We start from the raw sequence: 27603 nt of genomic DNA, 5'->3' as shown, positions 1-27603 counted from the left end.
GCACCGCTTATAACAATAAGTGTAGCTGAAACATCAGAAATCAATAATTTGGAGAGGAATCCTCATACGTTTGACAGTATAGTGTGTTATGTTATAATATACCATTGGAACTTGCTGTACTTGTGATGGACTAGGGTTCTATTAAATTATCCATTCATACATTTTCCCCACCCATCCAGGGCAGGGTTATGGGGAAGTTGGTGTCCTTTCTAGAAAGCATTGAGTTCAAGGCAGAAACAATCCATGGATAGTGCACTAGTCCACCTTAGGGTGAGCACACACACACACACACACACACACACCACGCGCACACTCACAAGGGACAATTTAGTATTTTCCATTCACCTAATCTATATGTCTTTGGATTTTAGGAGGAAATCAGAGGAAACTCCATACAGGGAGCATGAACCCTGGTCTTACTGTGAGGTAGCAATAGTACCACTGCGCCATCATGCCGTCCCAATGAAATGATATGGTATTATTTTATTACATTAAAAATGCACTGCCTCAGAAACTGTCTCTTGACTCTGTATTGGAAATTTACTTTTTCATCAGCATAGGAAGTTTCTGTGTTAATCTTTAACTAGCTGTATTGCTCCGAGTTTGCCCAGAAAACGAGCCTCAGTGGTAGTGCCAATGGTTAAGCAGATATATCCAAAGTATTATGTAAGTAACTGAGAAGTTTTCTGTATACAATATTTGTTTTCTTTTCCCAGGTCTAATATTATTAGTTCACTGGAGTTTGTTACTTTTGAACATGCTACATACGATTGTCCATGAGTAAAACATTCATTCTATAGATCCATCCGTCCATTTTCCAACCCGTTGAATCCAAACACAGGGTCACAGGGGTCTGCTGGAGCCAATCCCAGCCAACACGGGGCGCAAGGCAGGGACCAATCCTGGGCAGGGCGCCAAACCACCGCAGATTCTATAGATCAATTCTTGCTTTTCCTAGTGACTTGGCTTTTGTTGATGGTCACTGCAAAACACAATTTTACAGGAAACAGTATTCTTTTAATTTCAAATAGATGATTATTGTGAGAATAATAGAAAGTTTGGGGTAAAAGTATAATTCACCTTGTAGCGCATTCACTAAAAATGGTAGTCTCATTCACAATTGACTGCAACACTTTATTTTTATACCATTACAAAGTTTTGGAGGGTTTAGATCAAAAGCAATATACACTCATTCATGATCTGTGTTGAACCCTGGACTTGAATTCATCTGTCGTGCCATACTGGCACTTCACTGTTTCTGCAACAACACATTGCAGTCTGACTTTAATGGGGACAACTTAGTTCTATGCAACATTACATTTATACTAGCAAGACCCCAGAAAACAAAAGTTCTTTTAAGTTTATGTATGTAAGTGTGCTCGATAATCCAGTCCAGCTTGAACTTGTATGTATTTTATATATCATTGTGAAGAGTAAGAAGAAGCTAACGGAACTGGGACTACTAACCATATCTTATTTGGATTTGCCTAACCTTAATTAATCCACTTTACAGATCATTTTTTCCACACAGCTCACTATCCTGTCCCTTTTTTCCTTTTTCACTCACTGACAACCCTCTTTTTACAGGAACAGCTTGTTCAGTTCATGAACTGCATGCCCCATTTGTCTGTGCAATCACTTATCAGCACTAAGCCAAAAAAAAAGACACAATCCCTAAGAATATCCCACTGCAGCATTATTACAAACACATATTGATAAATGATAAAACACAGATTGGCTAATTTTCTTTTTTCTATAATGTCAGCAAATTTAGAACAAATCATTCAAAGTGTTTTTGAGATTTTGTGAGTTTTAGATTTTCAGTTGTGGGGGGATGCAAGGAATAAGCTACCAAGTAGTGTGGTAGACAGTAAGACTTTTGGGACTTTCAAAACTTGACTTGATGTTTTTTTTAGAAGAATTAAGTGAATGGGACTGGGAGCTTTGTTGGGCTGGATGGCCTGTTCTCGTCTAGATTGTTCTAATGTTCTAAATGTACCATCCTGCCAAAATTCAGCTTTTTAAATTAAGTAAACTGCCATATACACTCACTTTCTTTTCTATGTGAGTGTGGCAATGCTCTGTTGTCAGCGCATACTCCTAACCTCTCTCTATTGTGCCTACGTGACCACATGGTAATACCCGAACTATTCCGAAGCAACGTTTGCACTGTTTTGTGTTTTTTGTATCTCACACCCTCCTACACCTTTATCGTAACAGCATCCCTTATCTACGATGGAGCGTTCAACCAGAAGAAAATATGCAGCTGGTTTTAAATTAGACGTCGTTAAAGTAGTGAAAGAAATTGGTAACTGCACTGCTGCAACAAAATCCAATGCGTCTGAGAAACTGATGCGAGATTGGAGGAAGCAAGAAGATGTTAAAAAAAATAAATAAAAATAAGCATCGCATTCTTGAATAGGAGTATAAGTCAGGGTCTGCATTTATGATAGATTTTTTGGGTTTCAAGACCCGACTTATACGTGAGTATATACGGTAAGTACTTTTCTGCATACAATATTTGGATTGTTTTTACCAGGGTTTAATTTTATTAGTTCACTTGAGCTGCTGACTGTTGATCATGCTACTTACAGTCCAAGGCAATGCACTGATAAAAAAAAGTAATCAGTTAATCTCAAAACCATGGCTGCCAAAGTGATCAGCAGTGCTGTGTGGATATTTTTATATTTTTCCCACTTCTAACTGCACTTGTTTCACCAAAGGGAACTTATCCCCACATCTTCTGCTTTTCTAATCGTGCTTGAGTCACATCTCTTTAAATAAAGTTTATGTCATCAAGGAGCATAAAATAGTAAAACTGGGCCCCAAGGCCATAAATGTTGAGAAACTCTGCTCTGAGATAAATATTGTAATCCAATGAGACAATGAAATATTTATCCCAAACAGGATGAAGAGAAGAAATACAATGCAGCACTTGCTATATTTGATGACATGTCGCATTGTTTGTTGATATTCTTATTTAAAATTTGTGATCGTTGATCAAATTGTCTGGAGTAGTGCATTGACTGATGGGAATTGTAGTCCTCACTTTGGTATTTGACAAGGTTACAGATAAGATGGAGGGGATGGGAGGGCAATATATATTAAATACATTCGTTACTGGATCAGTTGCATGAAGCTGACTACACTCACGGCCACAGAGACTGGTAAGCATTTGCTAAACGCTTCTCCTTTGAGCGTCAACAAAGTTTTTGTCTTTTCACTTTGTGTCTGCAGATGAGTTTCATTTGCATTAACCGGCACCCCACATTTCTCTGTGCGATCTCTGTTAGCTCTGTGGTGAAATGGGGGATGCAGCGTATTAAAATGTGCCACTCGCTAGAGCATTAGTAATGACAAATATCAACAAATTAAAAAAAAAAAAAAAGCTAATTTTATTTTCTCTACAAAGTCACCAAATTTCAGTCTAATCTGTTTAGGCTTTTTAGATATTTTAGGATATTTCATTTTTCTATTGTGTTTTTTTAACCCATAAATATAGATATATTGAAATCTCTTTCCTCAGTGGATGCCTAGTGCCTTAGATGTACAATCCTCCAAAATTTGAACTGTTTAGCTAAACATGAAATAGTGCTTTACTTGTTGAGTCATTCAGTCAACTTTACATTATATAATTATATTTATACATAGATAAATGGAGATTACTGGAAGTAAGCAAGGTATTAATTATAAACAATCAGCTGTCAAGGAACTTCATATATTTTGAGAATGTGGTACCCCTGCCACTTTGCTTTCTATATAATGCCAGTGATAGCCAAGCATTAGCATTGCCTACCAGCATTTGAGATTAAAAACTAATCTGGAATTTTTTAAGTGTAAGCGGAGTTGTCAGGCTCTAATTAGCAACTGCAGGAACAAATAATGCTACATCTTTAGGCTAAGTGCAATTTAATTCTTCTTCTCCATATTTTCATTATTCACTGCTTTTGTTTAGTAGAGAAGAGTGATTAGCATCAGAATGTATTGACTGATTGCATTTTCTTTCAGCACCTGGAAAACTGCATACAGGTGGGCTGAAGAGAGGCTGTTTCATCCAGGACTTCTTAATATCAAAAGAGGAGCTGTATTTAAGTGACTGCATTAATTGCAACCACTTCTGCCCTGCAGGACAGAACGTACCCATCCTGTTAACATTCACAAGCCTATCTAAAGCCAAAGTATGGAAGGTTGCATACAGTTAAGAACAATAAAACATATTTAGAGTAAGAAGTGCAGAATATGCCTCAAGTTATTGTGACCCTTCCGGTGTTACCACTTCAGGGATATCTAGTTGGAAGGAAATTCTAGCTCAGTGAGCCATATCTAAATGAGCAGGGATAACTGTCATGCTTACTCTCTAGATATGATCTTTTACTCAAACCACATGCAATCCTACACTTTTAGATATGGCCTAATTCTTTGCTGCTGTAGATAGCTTTATTTAGGGGAGTGACCGAGGGGCCGGTCAAAGTGGTTTATCATAGGTTTTAATTCTGCAGTGGTCAGGTCAGGTCAGGTCAGGTTGGAGAGCATGCTCTGTTACAGGGTGTTGCTGCACTCACAACACAATGAAACAGCTCAGGATCCTGGTTGGCAACCCCTCAGGCAGACACGCAGTCCAGTCCCACCCTCCGGAAATGACCGTCCATCTGCCGCAGCCAGGTGTTACGTGGGAGTGCCCTTGGCCTTGTCCAGCCGCGTTCAGGTCCTTAACAATGAGGACCCTGTGAATCAGATCATCCTCAGGGAGTTGCTTATTTCATTAGACATAGTAAGGCTTAAACTTGGTACAATGGCATATTACACTTTCAGGTGGCAGCAGTATTTCATGAACATAAGTCACATTGGTAGGCCACATGAGAGGATTTGTGCAGCATGAAAGAGTGGTGAGGGGATCGGTTTGTTGTTATTTTTAAATTTATATTCCCTGTTTGGAATCCTATTATGAGTTAATGATTGGTTTGTTCATTATCTATTTGGTTAATCCTGAATAATTCCTGATATTAGTTTTTTGTTTTGTTTTCATTTTGGTATAGTTGATCATTTTTTCCATCTTCCAACACCATTTTATTTTTAATCAACATTGTTGTCTTGAGGTTGCTATGGAAATGACCTGAAAGTATCCATACATGACAACCTTGGGTCAATGGCTAAAGTTCATTCTGGGCACTTCCTCATTATCCGAGTTTGACAGATTGTCCCTGTGACAATCTGTGTTTGCTTTAGTTATTGTGTTCCTGACCTTTGAACTTTCTTTTATGTTTCTTTGGCTAAAAATTTGGATTTTGTTTTGGTGTGCTGGAAGGTCAGTCTGATTTTCTGGTTCTGATCTTGTGTGTGTTTTCTGAATTGCATTTGATCTCCTTTCAAATCTTGTTATTTTTTAGAAGAGCATTTGTGAAAAGACCAACCTTCCCATCTGGTGAAAAAGAAGTATGAAATAGCTTGGCAGCTAAAGCCCATGGTGTTCATTTGTGTGGAAATGTTACTCATTTTGACAACCTGATCCATCCCACCCTGACCAACATCTATTATGGAACACATGATTCTCTTTACTGTTCACCCGCTGATGTCTCTGTGTCTAAACTGCAGTAGAAGACAGCGGATACCATTCTAGGTGACTTTATTCCATTCTTTGCAGTCCCTCATCTGACTCTCTCTCTCTCTCTCTATCATAGCTGCACTCTTTTCAACAATAACATTGCTGATTGTCTTTAATGAAGTTCTTAGATTTGTAATTCCATGCCTACTAATCCCTGGACAAACAATATTGCCCTCAACCTCTTGTGAGTTCAGTAACACATCTACACTTCCCAAGCCTGGCAGACCCCAGTGGCCAGCGGCTCAATGTGGTCAATGTCCTCAATGTTGAGCCCATGCCTGTTTGTCAATACAGCTCTGTCTCCTGAGATGTTCCTTTTATCTTTCTTCTGAATGGTGCTATTGGAGGAGTCCCCATCTGTGTAGACTTTATTCCTTACCCCAAAACTGCCCACATTCCCGGTGCTGACCCTACTCTTCTCACCGTAGGTCTCTTGGTGGTCCATCTCTTCATAGCAGCACTGAAATTTGAAGGCAGCTTGGAACCCCCTTTTGAAATTTTCATTGAAGTAACCGTAGATGATAGGATTAATGCTGCTGTTGGAAAATGCTAGCCAGTGGGCAAAAGGGAAGATATAACTGGTCATCAGATTAAGCTGGTCAGTGCTCAAGTTGGCATAATCTGTGAGCAGCATAAGTGTCCACAAGGGTAGCCAGGAGACCATGAAGAGAAGCGCCACAACAATCAGCATCTTGATAATCTTTATCTTCTTCCTGGAGACCACATTCCTTCCTTCAGGATGACTGCTATTCACAGCTGTGTGCTCACTCACAGGCATAGATGAAGAGTACAGTTTGACCCCAATCCGGCTGTACATAAGTGTGATCAGAGTCAGGGGTGCCAGATAGATATGTGCAAATAGGACAGTAGTGTAGATTTTACGCATTTCTGTATCGGGCCAGTCTTCATAGCAGGAGTACATCGGGAAGGTCTGGTTGTAGTCGCTGTCGTAAATGATATAGTGGTCCTCCATCTGGCTCACCATGAGCATAACTGCAGAGGGACACATGATAGCCACCGCCAGCACCCAAATGATTACAATCGTGATGACTGCTTCTGGTAAAGTCAGCTTAGGTTTGAATGGGTACACAATGCAACGAAATCTAAATTGAAAAGGAAAAGAAAAGAAAACAGGAGGTCTCAGACATTCATTTATAAGAACATTACTGTTTTTTCTATACACATAATATAAAGTATACTTGAATAACTTATTGACTCCACACTCAATCACTTAATGACAAAAACTTTATTTGGCAGGATTGTACAACTAGAGCACTAGGCATCTACTAAGAAAAGACATTCCGATATGTCAATATTTAGGGGCAAACCCCATAGAACAGAAAAGCTAAATGCCCTAAAATCTCAAAAATGCTTTGAGTGATTTGGTTTAAACTTGGTAATGTTAAAGAAAAAATAAAATTAGCCAACCTATGTTTTTTATATGTCAATATTTATGCAGTATTGAGTGAACTAGTTTTCTTTTTTTCTGCTCATCACAGACAAGTGTTAGTGTCATTTGAACATCGCCAGTAAAACAACGCCACACGCCAATAGCGTGGACGGACGAGTGACGAGTGTTGTGACAACAGAAAACTGACAGGATTATATGTGATGTGAACTCTGAAGTGGAAGAAGGACGGTTCAATGAAGTTGAAGTAAGATGTGGTAACACACTCGAGGTACGCTATACACCCTGAGTCCAGCTCTCAGGAGGGAGAGTGAAATACAGGAGGAGTTGGATTCCTCGCATCAAGGACAATAGGCTATGACTGACCATGGTAGCACAGCTCAGAAGAGAGAAAGGAATGGACACTGTACACAGTGCCGGGCAACCCATTAGCTGACATAGGCAACACCTATTGGACGAGTATGACACCAAGGGGGAATGCAGTCCTCTCCTTTGATTTATTATGACTTAAACTGCATGTGTGGACCCCATATTTACACCTTCATCTAGGGTATCAAAAATATTAGCACCTACACTGACAGTACATATAGTACATGATATAATTTCTTTTCTAGAGTGTGCCATTTTATTTATATACACAGTACATACACCAAATACTGAAATGCTGGATGGAGTGGTACTCTCTGAAGCTAGACATCTACACCTGCAATCGGAACTTTGCCAGTTCGACTCCTGTAAATGCCAGAAGTGATTCCATTCCGTTGGGCCTTTCAGTAAGGCCCTTAACCTACAATTGCTTCATCCTGGATATGACGTTAGCCTGCAGGAAGCCCTGAAAGGAGGTCCTCCAACTTGCAGGGAAAATTCGGGAGTTGGTGCTAGGATTGGCATTGCAGCCACTGTATAAATCCTCACACTGTTCCATCCCATCTGAAATAGTGTGGTGCTGAGGTGTCATCCATTGCAAGGCTGCACTCGGGTCCTAATTTGGGATCCTGAGGTGGTTCATTGTGTGGTGGGTGCGACAAAGCTCTGCAACAGTGTATGCTCCCAACATCTTATACTGTGTAATCAAATTTATAGTAAAACTACTGAAACACATATACTATATTGTGAGATTTCTGTCTCAAACGCAGTATACAGGAATGTTTATACCGAAACATACACACTGTTGTTAATAAATATTCAATAACCTTTATTCACTTTGCCTGTGTTTTCTTTCCCTGGTTGCAACAATACATACAACATATGTTGATATTTGTTTCACACACTTGTGGCGGGCGGCTGGGGATCCTGCCGCCCTGGTCTGTATGGGAGTCACGGAACCAGAGCATAGAAACTCAACACCGTTGGGGGCCATGGCCACCACCAGGGGGTGCCCGGACGATTAGGGAGCCTTGGAATGCAGCACCTCCGCCACAAGCGGGTCTGCTGTCAGAGGCGATTCCAAAAATGCCCGGAGTGTTTCTGGGTGCTCATGCGGAAGTGCCACCGGAAGATCGTCACGGAGCACCTGGGACATCCGGGACATGATAAAAGGAGCCACCTCACTCCATGGTATGAGTCGGGAGGGAGAAGATGGAACTTGAGAGGAGAGGAGTAGAGGCGGCTGAAGTATTGGAAGAGTAAAGGATAGAAGGGACAGAGGTTGGCTGGAAGGTCATTGTGAGGTGTTGTGTATAAAGAAGAAAACAATAAATAGTGTGTATTTTGGACATTTGGTGTCTGTCTGTTTGTGCACCGGGGGCTGTCTTTCCACACACTATATATATATATATATATATATATATATATATATATATATATATATATATATATATATATATATATATAAACACATTTACTGACTTGACTGTAACAGACCTGTAAAAAATATTTGAATATTATGAAGCTTGTGTGGCTGAGCAGCATCTAGGTGTGATCATTACTCCGACTCACATGTACTGCAAATATCATGACACATATTATTCTCCTCATAACACAAAAAAAATCTGTTTGTTGGTATTTACAGATAATTTCCATTAAAACAGATTTATAACTTTTTTACATGTAATTCCATTCTCAAAAGTGTGTAATCCAATTCCTGGCCTCATGTCTCGATGAGGTTTGGAGTGGGGTGCATTTAAGCATGGTGTGTATGCGTTTGAGGCATTTCAAACATTTAGTTTATTTCATAGGCTGCCTAAATGTGCAGTCTGTACACACCATTGCTTTTTGTAATAAGTTAATGTAAAACACGATTCAGTGTTCTAAATTCATTGTCTGTCTATGGCTATGGCAAAAAAAAGATGTAAACAAATGAACATCGTTAACATATGATAATAGTAATAATAATAATGATAATGCATCTGGTCACCCATTTTCTAAACCTGCTTTATCCTGAGCAGAGTTGGAACTGATCCCAGAAACCATAGGGTGCAAGGCAGGTGGGCACAAATACTTATTTGAATTCAAAAGAATACAGTGTTCTGTAAAACTGTAATTCTCACTGGTCATTAACAGAAGCCAAAGTCTGTCACTAAGAAAAGCAGGAATTGATCTATGGCAGAAATGAACTACAGTAATAATATTAGCTCCCGTAAATAAACTACAAATATTGTACATAAAAAAGTACTTCATTAGTTCCATAAAGTTCTGCTACATTCAAATAACTACAGCATATAACTGAGGCACACTGTTGACGTTAGGTAACACAGCTAGTCTTGTATAAAAGCATAATTAGATTTACCTACATCGGCTGAAAAGGCCATTGAATGTTGTTTTACTTATTTGTATTTTTTTGTAATATACAGGATTAGTATTTTACGACTGCTGTATGTAATGTTGTGATGGTGCCATATAATTCATATTGTGTTGTTAAATTTTATTTACTTTGGCTATTATGTCTATGGATGTAACACCATAATACTTAACATGTTGCCTGGTTGAAGTTCATAGCCAGATTGTTATCCTTTAGTCAGGTACATCTGTCATCCTGATAGACCCCTTCCCTTGTTTTAGTGGAGAAATGCTGCAACCAAAGCAGGAGATGATCACTCAGAATCAAAGTGGTAAGAGGGTATGAGTCCACCCAAACCATGAACTACATAGAACTGTAAGAACTCTTTGCCTTTAAGCTTCATCTGGTGGATAACGGGTAAGTAACCCAGCATCTGTCCACTCTCAGAATAATGATAACAACCATTATTAATACAAATGCACAGGAGAAGAATGATTAGAAGAGGACACATAGAATCAAAAAATGACTAAACATGTAACTCAAAAGTGCTTATCCTACACATTTCTCTCAGCGCAGCCTATCCAAAAGGTATCCATGTCAAGATCCTCTTTGTGAGTGATGTTGTCAGGCACCTCATTCACAGGGTGACATTACAATATTATTTCACAACAACAGGCCATTCAGCCCAGCAAAGCTTTTTAATTCTATCCACTTTATTCCTCCAAAATAATATCAAGTCAAGTTTTGAACATCTCTAAAGTCCTACTCTCTACCACACCACTTGCTAACTTATTCCATGTGTCTGCAGTTCTCTGTGAGAAGATAAACCTTGTAAGGTTTGTGCAAAAATTACCCACACAAAATGTACTGCATAAATTAAAGAAAATTCTGCTAAGGCCCCACTAGAATTTTCAAGTCAAAAACGTAGCTGATTGTTAAACCTTTAACAGAACTGTTTGAAGTAATTCCTGATAGGATATCACAGCATACTGAGCAATCTGTTGTGGTATCTTACACTTTACTGTTAGCATGTTGTTATATTTTACTAAACTGGTGGAACCTAACCTGCTGATATTAAATAGTAGAGAAAAATGTCCTATTTTACTTAAATTGAACAAAAATCAGTTTCACTTTATGAGGAACTGTCTACGACTTCTTTACAATTTGGTAGACATTTATTAACATAACATTCTCATCCCAATTTAATCAAATTTCAAGTTGTATGGGGTTGGCACTTATCCTCCTTAAGCACTCTAGAACAATTATTATCTGGTCCCAGTGATTTCTTTGTTAAAGAATTTAATCTCCACAGCACTGTTCACTCTACAATTTCCAAATCAGCGAGTATCTCCTGTTACTGCTAGAAGGTTATCAATTTCTCCACATATGAAACCTTTCGAAAAATGCAAATTTAGAGTACTCTCTGCATATTTTAGTTCATCTTTAGTGTTTCTGATGCTCTTCGCCTTTTTCTTGACTCTCCTTCTATTACAAAAATATGAAATTAATCTCTTTGGGTCATCTTTTGCCTTTATTTGCAAAATTTCTACCCACTTGCCTTTTAGCTTTCCTAGTATCCTTTTAAAATATTGTTCTCATAAGCTTATTGGTTCACGTTGTAGTTATTTGCTTTGCCTGCTGTATACAGCTGTTACTTGTATGGCCATTCTTCTTAATATTTGAGTAATTTAAGCCCCCTATGACTTTAATTTCTCCTGCTAAACTTGCTTCTTTAATATTATAAAAAGATGCAGATTGATGCTACTGTCTGCAGTGAGAAGTTTCAGATATAAATATCTCCATTAAGATGTGCCTCATTACCTATTTGAAGAAGGCATAAATTCTGTTTCTTTTTCACATAAATTGTAACTGCCTCACCTTTTCAATTTCACTCATCTTTCTTAACGATGTTCCCTCTTCTTAATATTTGGCTTATTCCTTTATCGAACATGGCTTATAATATCTGAGATACAATTGGTTACTTTGCTTTTGCCTTTCCAATTGGAGCATAGGCAGGAGAAGTGATAGGCTCATGGACACACAGTGTCAGCAGTAGGATTTCAGCCCACCAGCTTAGCGTATGAAGTCCAATGCCTTAATCACTATGACACACTGCCTGCTTGGCATGAAGTTACATTATCCAGTGAGCACTACTTTCTGTTATTTCATATGACTAACTGTTCACAAGTAAAGTATTGGGATTGTGTTTGTGTTTGGGACTGTGTTGTGGGCTCATGAGAATGGGGCTTAAGTTCTCCATGAGCGGAAAGAAAATAAAAAACAGCTTGTGCATCTGTCTGTGTCAGGTTAAGCGTTGGCATAGCGCCATCTACTGTCGCAAGACTTTAATAAAATATCTAAAATCCCATACGCTTACTACTCTGTGATCAGGTACTTTATGGCACTTTCACCTCCCCTTCCCTTTTATATCTGCAAGCTCAGGCAATTAGACATAGTAAAGAAACTGGCAGGAGTTAAGTTACACATTTAATTATGTATTAATGATAAAAATGCCCGAAAAATACTAAGGAAGCTGAATACTATGTGAATATTGGCAAACCATACCCTTACAGCCTAAGCAGCAGTGCAATTTGAGTCGATCAGCGGCTCTTGGCTTATCTTCAGTCTAGCTTGCTTTGCTACCACACAGCCTTTGAATGGAGTATTGAAACAGGCCACATGCCTGTCTCAGTATTGCTCCTGATATAGAGCTGTTTTCATCATCGTACAGTGATCCCCCGCCTATCACGGAAGTTACGTTCCAGACCCATCAGCAATAGGTGAAAATCCGCGATATAGAAAGACCTTATAAATAAACATTTTTTTTATAGTTTAAGCCTTAAAATACCCATCCTAAATGCTTTAAACACATGTAAACTTATTAAAACACACTTTGTGAACACATATGATATGTGGATGTCGGGCTAAGAATATGAGTAACATCTCTCTATTATAAAACATTTTAACGTTACGCAAGACAAGGCTGTGAGACAGAAGAACAGCTGCTGTACAGGCTTTTAAATGATTGCCACGCAGAGCGACAAGCAGAACAAGCATCTTGGCAGAAGCAGCACAAAGTCCACTTCTCCTTAGTGTGCATTCACCCCAACACATCACAATGCAAAGTAGCATGCCTCCGGGGTTGAGGGGGGGCGTTTGAGCGAAGCGATCAAGACCAGATCATCTCAGATAGACACTTTGATGACACGCAAGACTAGACATTACAACCTTAGGAAGCAAAACCCGTGAGATGGTGACTTTTGCACATCACGCCCTACTTACAAGCAATTTAAAACAAGTTCACTGACATCTAACCTAGCAGCTGTTGGAATGCTTTTGGCAGACAAACTTCAGGTGCTCCCAGCTCTTAAAACAACGACAAGCAGAACACGCAGCTTGCCAGCAGCAGCTGCAGAAAGCCAGCAGATGATCCGAGTACTTCTCCTTAGCGTGCGTTCAGCCCTCACACACCTCCCCCCCGACGTCCTCCTCCTCCTTCAGAACGTGCAGAGTGACAAACAGTACAGGCGTCTTGGCAGAAGCAGCACAAAGCCAGTAGCTGATCTGTCCAGTTCTTCTTAGCTTGTGTTCAGTCCCCCAATCACAGCTGTACACGCTTTTAAGTGATTGACGCAAAGTGCAACAAGCACAACACACAGCTGGCCAGCAGCAGCAGCAAGACACCAGCTGAACCGATTGCATCTCTTTAGTGTCCGTTCAGACACGCGAGCAGCGTTATAAGTGCCGCGAGAAAGAGATTTAACCACGCCCATGGCAGGAAATAAAGGAAAAATATTGTTTTTACAAAAGTTTAAAAATAAAAATGAAAATAATGCATATCTAACAATTCCCAAGAAAATAACAATCTCTTTAAATTGTTTATCCGGCAAACCAAACCTGAGGGTGGGAGAGCGAAGCGAACAGGGGGCAGAGTCCCCTAGCAACAATAATAGTATTAATAAATCCATGATGTAGTGGGGGCACGATAGCTGAACCGCGATATAGCGGGGAATCCCTGTATTCTTTTTATGGCCAGATGGTGAGACATATAGGTAAGGTGATAAAAATTCTACCATTATTAGCATAAAACATGGGCCAATGAAGCATCGTGGTACAGAATGGCCTCAAATTCAAAGCCAATCATTAACAGCCATGCTTCAGACCAACAGAATTAATTTTCCTGTCCCTTCTTGACCAGTTAACCAATGAAAGTGCACAGGTATGACTCATCCCTCAGTTGCTTTGTTTAGTCAGCTTATGGCCTTCCTGCAGTGGATGGCTTATAGGCTCATGTACTGTAAGTCCAAACACAGCCACCCATGCCAAGTTGGTTTGATACATGGCCCATCCCCTCACCATAAATTTCACATCCTGAGTCAGTCCTAAAGACATGAGGGGGGTTGGTTAGGTAAACACCAAAGTGCTGCTGTTCTCATCAATGAAGTGAAACATACATGTGCTTGAAAGTTTGTGAACCCTTTAGAATTTTCTATGTTTCTGCATAAATATGACCTGAAACATCATCAAATTTTCACTCAAGTCCTAAAAGTAGATAAAGAGAAACCAGTTAAACAAATGAGACAAAAATATTATACTTGGTCATTTATTTATTGAGGAAAATGATCGAATATTACATATTTGTGAGTGGCAAAAGTATGTGAACCTCTAGGATTAGCAGTTAGTTTGAGGGTCAGGTGTCAGGTGTTTTCAATCAATGGGATGACAATCAGGTGTGAGTGGGCACCCTGTGTTATTTAAAGAACAGGATCTATCAAAGTCAGAAAGAGAGTTTTTGATGCTCATCAGGCTGGAAAAGGTTACAAAACCATCTCTAAAGAGTTTGGACTCCACCAATCCACAGTCAGACTGATTGAGTGCAAATGGAGGAAATTCAAGACCATTGTTACCCTCCCCAGGAGTGGTCGACCAACAAAGATCACTCCAAGAGCAAGGCGTATAATAGTAGGCGAGGTCACAAAAGACCCCAGGGTAACTTCTAAGCAGCTGAAGGTATCTCTCACATTGGCTAATGTTCATGTTCATGAGTCCACCATCAGGTGAACACTACAACAATGGTGTGCATGGCAGGGTTGCAAGGAGAAAGCCACTGCTCTCCAAAAAAAACATTGCTGCTCGTCTGCAGTTTGCTAAAGATCACGTGGACAAACCAGAAGGCTATTGGAAGAATGTTTTGTGGACGGATGAGACCAAAATAGAGCTTTTTGGTTTAAATGAAAAGCATTATGTTTGGAGAAAGGAAAACACTGCATTCCAGCATAAGAACCTTATCCCATCTGTGAAACATGGTGGTGGGAGTATCATGGGTTGGGCCTGTTTTGCTGCATCTGGGCCAGGATGGCTTGCCTTCATTGATGGAATAATGAATTCTGAATTATATCAGAGAATTCTAAAGGAAAATAACAGATCATCTGTCCATGAACTGAATCTCAAGAGAAGGGGGGTCATACAGCAAGACAACGACCCTAAGGACACAAGTCGATCTACCAAAGAATTGTTAAAGAAGAATAAAGTTAATGTTTTGAAATGGCCTAGTCAAAATCCTGACCTTAATCCAATCGAGATGTTGTGGAAGGACCTGAAGCGAGCAGTTAATGTGAGGAAAACCACCAACATCCCAGATGTGAAGCTGTTCTGTACGGAAGAATTGGCTAAAATTCCTCCAAGCCGGTGTGTAGGAATGATCAAAAGTTACCAGAAACGTTTAGTTGCAGTTATTTCTGCAAAGGGGGGTTACACCAGATACTGAAAGCAAAGGTTCACATACTTTTGCCACTCACTATCATTTTCCTCAATAAATAAATGGCCAAGTATAATATTTTTGTCTCATTTGTTTAACTGGTTTCTCTTTATCTATTTTTAGGAATTGAGTGAAAATCTGATGATGTTTTAGGTCATATTTATGCAGAAATATAGAAAATTCTAAAGGGTTCACAAACTTTCAAGCACAACTGTACCTCCTGAAACACCATCGAATATCACATTTGCTTTGTTTAGCTTACAAATAACGACATACAAAATGTTTATGAAGGTACAGAACATGCTAGAAATCAGTCCACAACTGCACTGAATGATAGTAAAGCTGGTTACAATAAAAACCTGCAGCCACAGGGGTGCTCCAGCAGTGAAGATGAGAAGCTTTGTTTAACAAGGCTGGCTAAATAAGAAGACAACTCTAGCAAGTGGAGTGGGCAGAGCTGTGTAAGTGACAATAATGGATAAGAAGACTCCTGGCATCCTAAATCTACAAAGGACTATCAATATTCAAGACCAGCAGGGTGTGCATGATCAAAGTCTTCCTTCCAACTAACTCACATGGGAGAGGAAGACTAATTATTACATCTGTGCCACCGAAAGCAGAAAAAGGCCAAAATCAGTTTGACTGTACTTATCACCCTTTGTCAACAGTGACTCAGGTTGTTAAACATGAATGATTAATTATTTTCATATGAATTCTGCTTTTATGAAAAAAAAGTTCTGTCAGTTAAAAAGTGTATTTGGAACTCCAGCTGCCTCATCTGCCTTTGTAGCTCTAAATGCTGGAAGACAGCAGTCTGCTTTTAGTCTGCGCTCGATGAAAATAAAGACGGTGGCCTGTGGGACTTTTGAATGTGTAAAAGCCTTCCCACTAAGCTCACCAGAAGACAAAAGCTATTGAGTTACATCGGCTGAAAACCGGGCTGCTTCACCTCATCTTATGAAAAATAGATCAATCAGCTCTTACCTGTCGACAGCAATGGCCACCAGAGTAAAGACGGAGGCAGAGACTGACATTCCTTGAACCAGGCCACTCATCTTGCACACAGCATTGCTAAATGGCCACCCTGCAAAAGAAAATCACACAAGTCTATAATGTTGTCCTGTTTGTCTAAATAAAGGTTACCCAACTTGCTCTTCCATGTTTTTATTCCTTTTTAATGACTTGAGATGTCACTTCAGGGGAATTGATCTGCAATGATCAGCTAATTGTCATGTAAACACAGATGGAAGGTGCTGCTTGATAGCTTCTGGACACAAGTACAAATCCTACCTTGCTCTGTTAGGGGGTCTGGCTATGCCCTCCATGTCTGCATCTCTTTTCTCTGTAAGACGTGCATGTTGTTTTAACTGGTAAGTCTAATTTGGCCCGGTATGAATGAGTGTGTGCCCGTGGTCTGGTGTCCTGCCCCAGGATTCTTCTCAGTTTACATTCACTTCTGCCAAGACAAACACACCCCACCTGATCATCCAGATCCAGATATAAAATGGATTAAAGAATGGATGAATGAATGTGTGTTGTGGGGTACAGCCCAGACACAGACAGGTAGACATGATGGTTTCACCGCACACACGTTTATTTACAATATTTACAGTCTAGTAAAGTGTACAACCCAGTGCCACAGCACCAAACACCCCTTAAGTCCTGGCCTTCACACAATGCCTTTCTCTTCTCAGGTCCACCTCCACTCCTCTCCTCTCCTCCGAGCTCTGTCCTCTTCCACCCGACTCCAGCCTTGAATGAAGGGAGGCGGCCCCTTTTATAATCACCCGGATGTGCTCCAGGTGTTTCCCGGCAATCTTCCACCGACACGCCCCAGTGTGGCAGAAGTGCCAGCTGCATCCCCGGAAGCACTCCAGGTGTCCCTGCTCTTCTTCCTTCCAGCACTTCTGAGTGTGGCGGAAGTGCTGAGGTCCAAAGTTCCAAAGGCAAAGGGGCGCCCCCTGGCGGTGACCATGGGCCCCTACAGGGTGGAGCTTCAAAGCTCAGTACCCGTGCCCTCCAAAGGTACCAGAGTGGTCGCCCCCACATGGTCTGGCAAAGGCGCAAGCCCTTCTCTGGTCCTCCTGGGCATCCCGGCCGGGTTGCCACCCCAGCCATCTCTGACAGTGTGTACATGTTCACTGTGATGGAGTCACATCCAGTCTGTGAATGAGTCCATCCCTGCATCTGATGACACATAAATTATCTCCAAGAAACTCATTGAAAGCTATGGCAGGGATGTTGCTGTCTCATGTTTGGTCAAGGAGCAGTATACATGTTATTCCTGTGCTCATTCAACCACATGGCCCAAAGATTGGTTAGTTTTCTTGTTGGGAATATGTCCTTTTGACTATCTGATGTTCGGTGTGGTGGGTGCTCCTCCCTCACATGCACTGTTTTCCATATAGACTGAAGATATTAATATCTGGAATGAGTGATATCTGAAAATGAAAGCATGAAAGATTAAATGCAGCAAGGATAATGCAGAGGCTAGTATTGAGGTCTCTCTATGAACAAGCCTGTGTTCAACTTTGGATGTCCCTGCATTCTTGTCAGTTTCTTCTTAATTCCTCCTACAGCTCAAAGACACTCAGGTCAATTGCTTTGCTGTGAATGAATGATGTCTCATCCTGGTAATGGTTCATTCCTGACATCCGTTACTGCCAGAAGTTACTTTTCTTGACTATGAACTGGTTAAGCAATTTCTGAAAATGAGTGGATGGATAAATAACAAAAAAACTCAAGGCTGCTCACATTAGAGCATGGCAGCAGGCCAGCAAATGCCTGCGAATATCTATACAAATTTATTCAAGTAAATGCCTGTGCTATTCTCATTGTGAATGTGCAACTACCGCAGAAAGACTGGCAACTATGAATCAGAAATGTTTTGGGAGGAATTAAGCTTGAATATGAATTCAAAATATTTTTAGTTACAAAGACACAGTGGTTAGTGCTGCTGCTTCACAGATCCAGGGGTCTTCATTCAAGTCCTGGTCTATTGAATGTGGAATTTGAAGATATTCCTATGTATACTGTGGGTTGTTCTCCAGGTATTCTGGTTTTCCTCCAACACCCCATAGGACTTAAGGATACCTAGGACACCATCATCCAAGGGACATTGTTTATAAAAGTTAAGGGGCACATGCTTCAGAAACCAAGTATTCCCAATTCATCAAATCATACTTCGAAACCTTGGGGCACAGTATATGCATATCTCAGTCCTGAACTGAAAGTCTGGAACTGTACTTGGGACTTTTCTGCCCCACCCCTACCTTGGTCCATGCTATGGATAGCGAGGGGCTCCATTTTTTTAAACTCTGGAGATGCACTCCAGACACCACCTATGGCTCCATATGGACTTTGACTGGCACTGGACATGTGTGTGAAGACGTGTGTAAGTGGGAGCCTGAGTGACCAACTCACTTTTCTAAGAAATTTGTGATGTGAGGCTCATTCCAGCCTACCACACCCACAGGCTCTTTCAGACATCAGCCATGCTTTTCAGAAAAACATTTTTCTTTGTGACTCAACAAGTTTGCCAATTTTACTCCAACAACCCAAAGACATGTGTTAAGTGTGAAGTAAAGTCCATTAGCCGACTCAAAAACCAGTCAAGGCATTACCTAAACCATACTGTAGCTGTATCAACCTACAGAGGCCAACCACTGATTCTGAATCACACCTTTATATAAATGAATCACCTCCCCTCTGTTTTCATTCTGTGAGGTTTAAACCATCTCACCTCTTTAAGCGATTTACAGACATGAGGCTTGATTCCAGCTTGTGAGGCCCCCCAGGATCCTCTAAACACCCACCTTCTACTGGTGTGATTCTCAGTGAAGTCTGTCCATTCTGTTGAGCTCTTTCCTTTTGTTGAACACCATTAACACTTTAAGTTACCCCTGGCAACATTCCCTTTTTTTTTTCATTTTCAATTGCTCTCTAACTTATTTGTGTGTACCTACTCTACTGGTGATAACTGTGCTGTGCTGTTTATCTCATCGATAAAAATTCACCTGACACAAGGATCATTACTAGACTGATTGGCTGACCTCTCTGACTCGCAGGTGCAGGAAAAGAATGAATCGATGCACTGCTGCTGTCCTAGCTTAAAGCATACAGGACTCTCTTTATTCTCTTTATTCGTTTCTTATTTTTTTAATTCATATCATTGTTGACAGATTGTCTCTTTTATGGCCTCTAAATAGCTTTCTCTACCAGTGAGAAATGGACAGTGATAATGTGTCCTAAAAAAGAACTGCAGGTCAGTTTCATTCTCCATTCTGTTCTCCTTCTCATCAAACATAGACTGTAGTAACTGTGTAGTAAATCAGTTTTAGTTAACAGCATTTGAACTCCTGCCAGTTTTTTCATAAATGATCTGCCACTAAAACATTAAATGTTAAACATGTTCAGTGAGTTCAGAATTGCTCTCACAATAACTCAGACTACCTCGTAAACCAGCAGCCACCTAGGGCCTCGGGTATAAAAACCTTGCTTAGATTCCATATTAAAATGTTGCTTATGCTAGAAAGACAAAAACATCAAATGCAAGCAAAAAAAACTTGATTTTATAAAATCGTATGTCAGCCAGGTCCTACACAAAGTGTCTTTTTAAATTTTAAATGCATTTAAAACTGCACTCTTAGCCACTCCTCGTCACTGCCCAGCAGTAACCATATATGACAAAAAATCCCTTTTTGAATATTCATGACCTAACCACCATATACATTTGGCTATGTTTACTTCCCAACCATTGGAGAATACAGAAAACTTGAAGTATTACAGACATTTGGTGGAGTTTAAGGAGAGGCCAGGGGACCCTGCTCCTCCAAAAATTGAGGTAGTGTGTTACTAAAGCAAGTCTCAAACGAAGCATATTTTGTCCTCAATTTTTAAGGCCAAGTTAATATAAATATGTTAACACTTTGAACGCAAGGTGTGAGTTAAAACCTATCTTATCAAGCCTGTCAAAAAGTGACATATGAGGGAACTTGTACCTCAGCAAACAGCTGCTATAGACGCAGACAACTTGTTGACAAGCTTTGCTGCCACATCTCAGTTACCTACTACAGTGTTGCCATCTAGTGGATAGCCATAGAAATTTTTATTTTGGTAACAACAAGTTTATGGAAAATACAGTAATCCCTCCTCGATCGCGGGGGTTGCATTCCAGACCCCCCCACGATAGGTGAAAATCTGCGAAGTAGAAACCATATGTTTGTATAATTTTTTTATATCTTTTAAGCCCTTATAAACTCTCCCACCCTGTTAACATTATTAGAGCCTTCTAGACATGAAATAACACCCTTTAGCCAAACGTTTAAACTGTGCTCCATAAGACAGAGATGACAGTTCTTTCTCACAATTAAAAGAATGCAAACATATCTTATCTTCAAAAGAGCGCCGTCTGACAGCGCTAGCTAAGAAAAGCAAACAATCAAAAAATCAATACGTGCTTTTAAGTATACAGAAGCACCGCGATAAAGCGGCATTTTGTAGAGGAGCCTCCGTGTCCTCTGTGCAAACAGCCCCTCTGCTCACACCCCCTCCGTCAGGCAGAGAGAGTGAGAAAGATAGAGAGAAGCAAACAAGCACCGCGCGGGAAGCATATCTTATATCATTGAGGAGTTTTAGTTAATATGTAATACATGCTCTGATTGGGCAGCTTCTAAGCCATCCGCCAATAGCGTCCTTTGTATGAAATCAACTGGGCAATTAAACTGAGGAAGCATGTGACCTAAATTAAAAGACCCATTGTCCTCAGAAAGCGTCGAACCAGCGAAAAATCCATGATATATATTTAGATGTGCTTACATTTAAAATCCGCGATAGAGTGAAGCCGCGAAAGTCGAAGCGCGATATAGCGAGGGATTACTGTACTGTTATTAAAGGATAGTCTGTAGCTATGGCTTTGCTAAAAAGGTATAAAGCTGCTGCTGTTTTGAAACAACTAAATTTGTTGCAAGATGAATATTTTGATGATAATAATAGTGCCTGACTGACAATCAGCTGGATTATGTGGATCCTGTAGGCTCTGGTATTGATGCAGATAGCTGCCCTGAAAGCACTTCTTAATTACGAGGTGCCTGACTTGTCCTGACCATCAGGACAACACTACATGGACAAACAACTACTAAATGTGGTGTGTGCAACAAGCATGGGAAGTGCAAAGAAATGCATTCAATTTGCAGCACATAAGCTTCTCAGCCTCCACTCTATGAGGTCCCATGCTTCTAGGAGTCTCATTCAAATGCAGACTTTTAGTCATGTTGCTGGTGTAAATAAAGTAATTAAGAGTTTCTTTGAATTTGTGACAGAATTATTGTTGATAATAAAACCATTTCTTTCTAATACATTTCTATACATTTTTAAGAGTTTTGATGAAGTTCATTCTTTATCTTCTATGCATAGACCTACAGTATACTGCAGCATCCTGGTAATTAATGGTCCAGCAGTTATTGTGTTAATCAAAGAATTAGGCACATCGTGACACAGTGGTAGCACTGCTGCCTCATAATATGGAGTCATGTGGGTCACGTCCCGGGTGCTCCCTGCATGGAGTTTGCATGTGGTCTTCGTGGGTTTGCTCTGGTTTCCTCCCATAGTTCAAAGGAATGCATGTTAGGGGAACTGGTGATGCTAAGGTATACAGTAATGTGTGTCTGTTCACCCTGCAGTGAGTTGGCACTCATTACAGGGTTTTTTCCTGCCTTGTATATGTGGGTTTACAAAATACAAATACTATAATCTGTAGTGCCCAAAGCAACTTTCACTTGCATATCGCCAATCCTTTAAACAGAATAGAGAAATACTTTGTACAATTTCAATTACAGGTTAGCTCACTGTTTCAGTTTTAGCTTGAAAGAGGCTATTTCAACTTGAATATGTTAAATTAAATTTTTTCCTCTTTTACATGTCTGAAAGGTGCCCCAAATAGATCCTCAGTATTCAGAAAGAGCAATAGTAGTGCATGTGTGCCCAGCGCTTATGCCTGTTTGTATAAACAGTGGCATGGCAGTCTGAGCAAAACTGCATCACTCATCACTCATATCCTTGTGAGTAAATATTTAAAAACAAAAATATATCTGTCTCTGGCATCCTGCCTGGGATTTGTTCCTGCTTTGTGCCCTGTGCTGGCTGGGATTGGCACCAGCAGACCCCTGTGACCCTGTGTTAGGATATAGCGGGTTGGACGATTACTGGCTAACTATCTGTCTCTCTCATGAAGAAAATAAATAACAGAAAATGCTCCACCTTTCAAATCAGTAACTATATTAATGTATGTGTACATTTTTTAACTTCTTAAAATAATAAAGTGATTATATTGCCATATCAAAAATGTATAGACAAACTTAAAAACACAATGTTTTCCATCATTTAAATGTCGTTAGTGGTATTTGTGTCATTTGTTGTGATGATGATTGAGTTATAAGCAGATTTAGATGTCCCAGAGCCGCCCTCTTGGAGTTGTGTTTTGAATTGAAGCCTATTATCATTACACATTTCTGGTTTGGAACAACTGGATTTAGGAAATAGATGGATGGACATCAGAATATGAGAAACACATCATTGAAATACACAAAGAAATTAGATTTTCTATTCACTTCATTGTTCTGCCAACTGGAATCACTAAAGTGCCAACACCAAAACTGTCTGCGTAGGACTTATGAATGGTCAGAACTTTCCATAACTTTAAGTCAATTTCAATGCAAAGTTATTTTTATAAATTTTGATTTTTGTGTAGTGGGCAGCATGGTGGCACAGTGGTAGCGCTGCTGCCTTGCAATAAGGAGACCTGGGTTCGCTTCCCAGGTCCTCCCTGCGTGGAGTTTGCATGTTCTCCCCATGTCTTCATGGGTTTCCTCCAACAGTCCAAAGACATGCAGGTCAGGTGCATTGGCAATTCTAAATTGTGTTTTGTGTGTGTGTGTGTGTGTGCCCTGCCCGGGATTTGTTCCTACCTTGTACCCTGTGCTGGCTGGGATTGGCTCCAGCAGACCCCAGTGACCCTGTGTGAGGATATGGCGGGTTGGAAAATGACTGACTGACTATTCATTTCATTGTCCTGCTCTTTCGAGTCACTAAAGTGCCAACACCAAAAATGTCTGCATAGGACTTATGAGTGGTCAGAACTTTCCATAACTTTAAGCCAATTTCCATGCAAAGTTTGTTTTTATAAATCTTGATTTTTGTGTAAGAAATGGCTTACGTATGTGGTGTGCAGGGCCACAGTAGAGACCTCTGCTGGCAAGAAAATAGCAACTCATCAGGGGAATGGATTTGGTGCACTTTGAAGCCGGTTGAAATAAGTTCAATTTAAATTTAAATCTGAGCATTTATTGATTTTTCTTTTTTATCTGTCATTTAACCAAAAGAATAGGTTTGAGAAGAATTTACAGGATGCGCAGGCCATGAATGTGTTTGTGACATCCTGGCAGTTTCTTGGTATATTTTCAGTAATTTTTATCTTTTCTCATTATCATAGTGTTGGCACATCAATCTCATTCTGTATTCTGTTTCTGAATTATCATTGCAAACACCTGTAATGGAGAATAATATCTACCATAGAGGTTGATCTTTTTTTTTTTTGCTATTTTTAATTTCTAACGATATACAGTAAATGTTTGAAGTTATTGTTTAAGTATCTAATTATTAAATGCAGGGAAGCTTTATGAGCCAGCCCTTGCTTTAGGACATTTACAATTTAACAAATCAAATAAGACCTTTAGTTAGGGGGAGAACTGACCAGAGTAAGCCAGTTTATGACTTACAAACTCCATTTGTATATCCTTTGAATCTGGCCAAACAGGCGCAGGAATACAGGTGGCTAGGATATGAACAGGCTGCAGCAGAGTTGGGCTAAAAATAAAGGCTGTGATGAAGGGTGTAACAAGAAGCTTCAGAATTCCTTTAAATTAATGCTTAGTCTCTCTCTCTCTCTCTCTCTCTCTCACACACACTATCTCTCTGTCAGTTGCCATTTTCAGACAGGCCATGCTTTCTGTTTAGGCGCTTTTCCACTGCATAGTACGGCACAGCACGGTTCAGTACAGCTCACCTTGGTTCGGCTCAGTTCGGCTCGGTTTGCGTTTCGACTGCAGTTTAGTACCGCTTTAGAGTGGGCGGGATTATTCACGTGTCGTTACAGTTGCGCCGCCTCTACTGCCGTGACACCGTGGAACTTTTACAACAACACGCAGACAACGACAACACTTTAGCTCGACGACGCGCAAGGGTAAGCATCTAAAAAAAGCACATCACTAGCTAACTTTTATCACTGTTGCAAAGTATAAAATGAACTTAACTGCCAGTGTAACATTAAAATGCTGATTCTGTATATTACAGATCTTCCACATTTTGCAAAAAAATCGCCGCAACAGACCATCTGTTTGGACATTTAACCGTGCTTCAGAGTGGTGGGATGTGATTGTTCCCGGTTTTACAAACACTCAGTGGCTGGAGAACTTTTGAATGTCTGAAGAAACATTCATCCACTTATGCAACAAACTGCGTCCAGCGATGGAGAGACGGGACACAAACTTCCGCGTGTGTGTACCTTCAAAGAAAAGAATAGCCAGTGACGCAGTAATGACGATTTTCTCCGGCCAATCAGTGACCAGCAGAGTTTACACGCCACGTTTTGGTAACGGTTCGGCGCACTTGGAACCTCGGCTGAGGTGGTACTAAAAAAAGGACCAGGTACCAGGTACTGTTACCAGTGGAAAACCCCCCAAAAGTGAGCTGAACTGAACCGTGTCGTGCCGTACTATGCAGTGGAAAAGCGCCATTTGTGACACTCCATCCAAAGGCCATGCTGGACCGCAGAGGCCAATCAACACATCAAGACAAAAAGAAACCAGGTAGCCTAAGAAAGATGTAATGATTATTACCCAGATTGTGTTATTATTATTTTGCCAACACTCATTTGAACTCAGCTTTTATTTTGGGTATATTATCTATAATACATAAATAAGGAAGCCAGATGGTCTGTGGCTTGGTGGGAACAAGGAGCAAAGCTCAGCATGGCACCTTACAAAATGGCGAGGGACTGGTAGCAGGGACCTGAACAGCTTTCAATGGCTGTCTGCGCCTGTTGGTGGGCGGTTTTAGAGAATGGCACAGAGGCTCGTGGTTTTAATGGAAGTATATTTTTTCTGCCCTGGATTTTAATCTCACTTTTCAAGGATTATTTATTATTTCTTTATTTCATTTTAATCTCCACTAAGTAACACTTGCCTTTTAATGGATTATGTACTGTATTTACATTTTGGAACACTGTACTATTTTACAACAAGGAGATCTGAACACCTGACTGTTTTATTGAAGTAAAGGCACCCGTACACTTACACCACCTTCTCAGCCTTATGTGTCCTCACTGGATGTGACTCGTCCTCTGATTCATTATCGACAGATCCTTCAAGTGTCTCAAGGAGTGTGGAGCCAACTCAGACCAACACACAAAACTAAACTGACACTTTATTTATATATTTTTGCTACCTGACTGCACAGAGCACATTTTTTTTTCTTCTTGGGTATGCAACTGAGCCCAGCAAAGGAACATCACACCATTTACCTAAGCACCTGACCTTACACATTAATGCACATACAGTAAGCATTGGCTGCCTGTGACCCCAAACTGGGCGGATTATATTTACCCCTAAGCACATTGTTGTCACTTGATTGCATTCTACACAAGCGTTTAATCTCTTCCTCTGCCAGAGTGTGTGCATGCGTGATGTTACCTTGACAGCAAGGCGATACTTCTGAGAAATGATGCAGTCTTTTTTTTTTTTTTTGAAGTGGTGAGAATAAGCTTCTGTAGTAACACAGTAATACATATCTTTCTTTTTCTTTCTAATGCAGGCAGTTTTATTTCAATAAAATAAGTATCGCATTAGGTTATTAATCACTTCAAAAATATAACTGGTCCACATAATGTACATAACTTTAAAATGTGTTACCTCCAACTCTGCCTCTGAGGAACTCTAATAGGGTCAAACTACAGTTGTGGCCAAAAATACTGGCACTACTGCAATTTATTTCAGATAATGTGTGCCATTTGTGTTAAGACAGCCCCCGGACACAGACAGACAGATACCAAATGTTCCAAAAACACTCACATTTATTGCCTTCTATATAATATACAGCACCATGATGCTTAAATCAGCCAATCTCAGTCCCTTCTTTCTTTCAGTCTCTCAGAATTTCCGCCACCTTTACTCCTCTCCTCCCAAGCTCTGTCTTCTTCCTCCCGACTCTGGCTCGTCTACTGGAGGGAGGCGGCCCCTTTTATAATAACCCAGATGTGCTCCAGATGCTCCATGTCGATCTTCCGGTGGCAGTTCCTGGTGTGGGGGAAGTGCCACATGAAAACCCAGAAGCACTCCAGGTGTCCCTGAAATTCCTTCCGGCAGCACATCCAGGGTTCCATAATCGTCCGGGTGCCCCCAGCAGTGGCCACGGGCCCCAACAGGGATGAGCTTCCAAGTTCTGATCCCGTGGCCCACATGCAGACCAAGGTGGCTGCCCTCTCGTGGCCCAGGGGAGGTATTGTCCCCTTCCCAGTCTTTCCGAACATCCCAGCTGGGCAGGATACCCAGCGGTCCCCCATACATTACAAAATGATTGGTGTTAACATGTGTATTTTTTTTATCCGTTTTGGAAGGATATGAACAATCTTGGGGAAAAAAGTCAAATTTAATCTTATTTCACACAGATCCCCACAAAGGGAATTCACAAAATTATTGCCCAACTTTTTAAAAGTTACAAGAAATAATTGGATTTCAAGCAGCTAATCCTGTTGTAATTAATATTCTAAATCCCTTGTGCAAAATTACAATTTAAAAGTCATATATTCAACCAGTTGAAAAAGAAGAAGTGATTTGACTTGTGCTTTGTGTCTGTGTGCCCCACACTCACCATGGAGAAAAGACAAAAAAGTAAAGAAATGTCTGAAAATGTGAGAAACAAAATTGTTAAAAAGCACAACTACAATTCCATGTCCGAGGGCCTTCATGTTCCTGTGTGCAGTGTGCAGTTTTAAAAAGTGACTGAAGAGCAACCAGTTTATATTACTTCTGAGGCATGATATCCTGAGGAATTTAATGTTGAAT

The 27603-nt window shown here is 40.4% G+C and overlaps 1 protein-coding gene across 1 annotated transcript in view; it reads right to left on the bottom strand.

Moving 5' to 3' along the window:
* Positions 1-5804: 5804 nt before the first annotated feature.
* Positions 5805-27603, bottom strand: part of LOC120538539 (neuropeptide FF receptor 2-like) — a 41213-nt gene continuing 19414 nt past the window's right edge. Inside the window, exons 3-4 of the mRNA XM_039767935.1 lie at positions 16472-16571; positions 5805-6705 (exon numbers count right to left, since the gene is read on the bottom strand). Of these exons, the coding sequence (XP_039623869.1) occupies positions 5805-6705; positions 16472-16571 (1001 nt within the window). The remainder of the gene's footprint in view (positions 6706-16471; positions 16572-27603) is intronic.

Source organism: Polypterus senegalus, chromosome 11 (assembly GCF_016835505.1).
Source record: "Polypterus senegalus isolate Bchr_013 chromosome 11, ASM1683550v1, whole genome shotgun sequence".
Classification (NCBI taxonomy): Eukaryota; Metazoa; Chordata; class Cladistia; order Polypteriformes; family Polypteridae; genus Polypterus; species Polypterus senegalus.
This window is presented reverse-complemented; position numbering and strand designations above follow the sequence as displayed.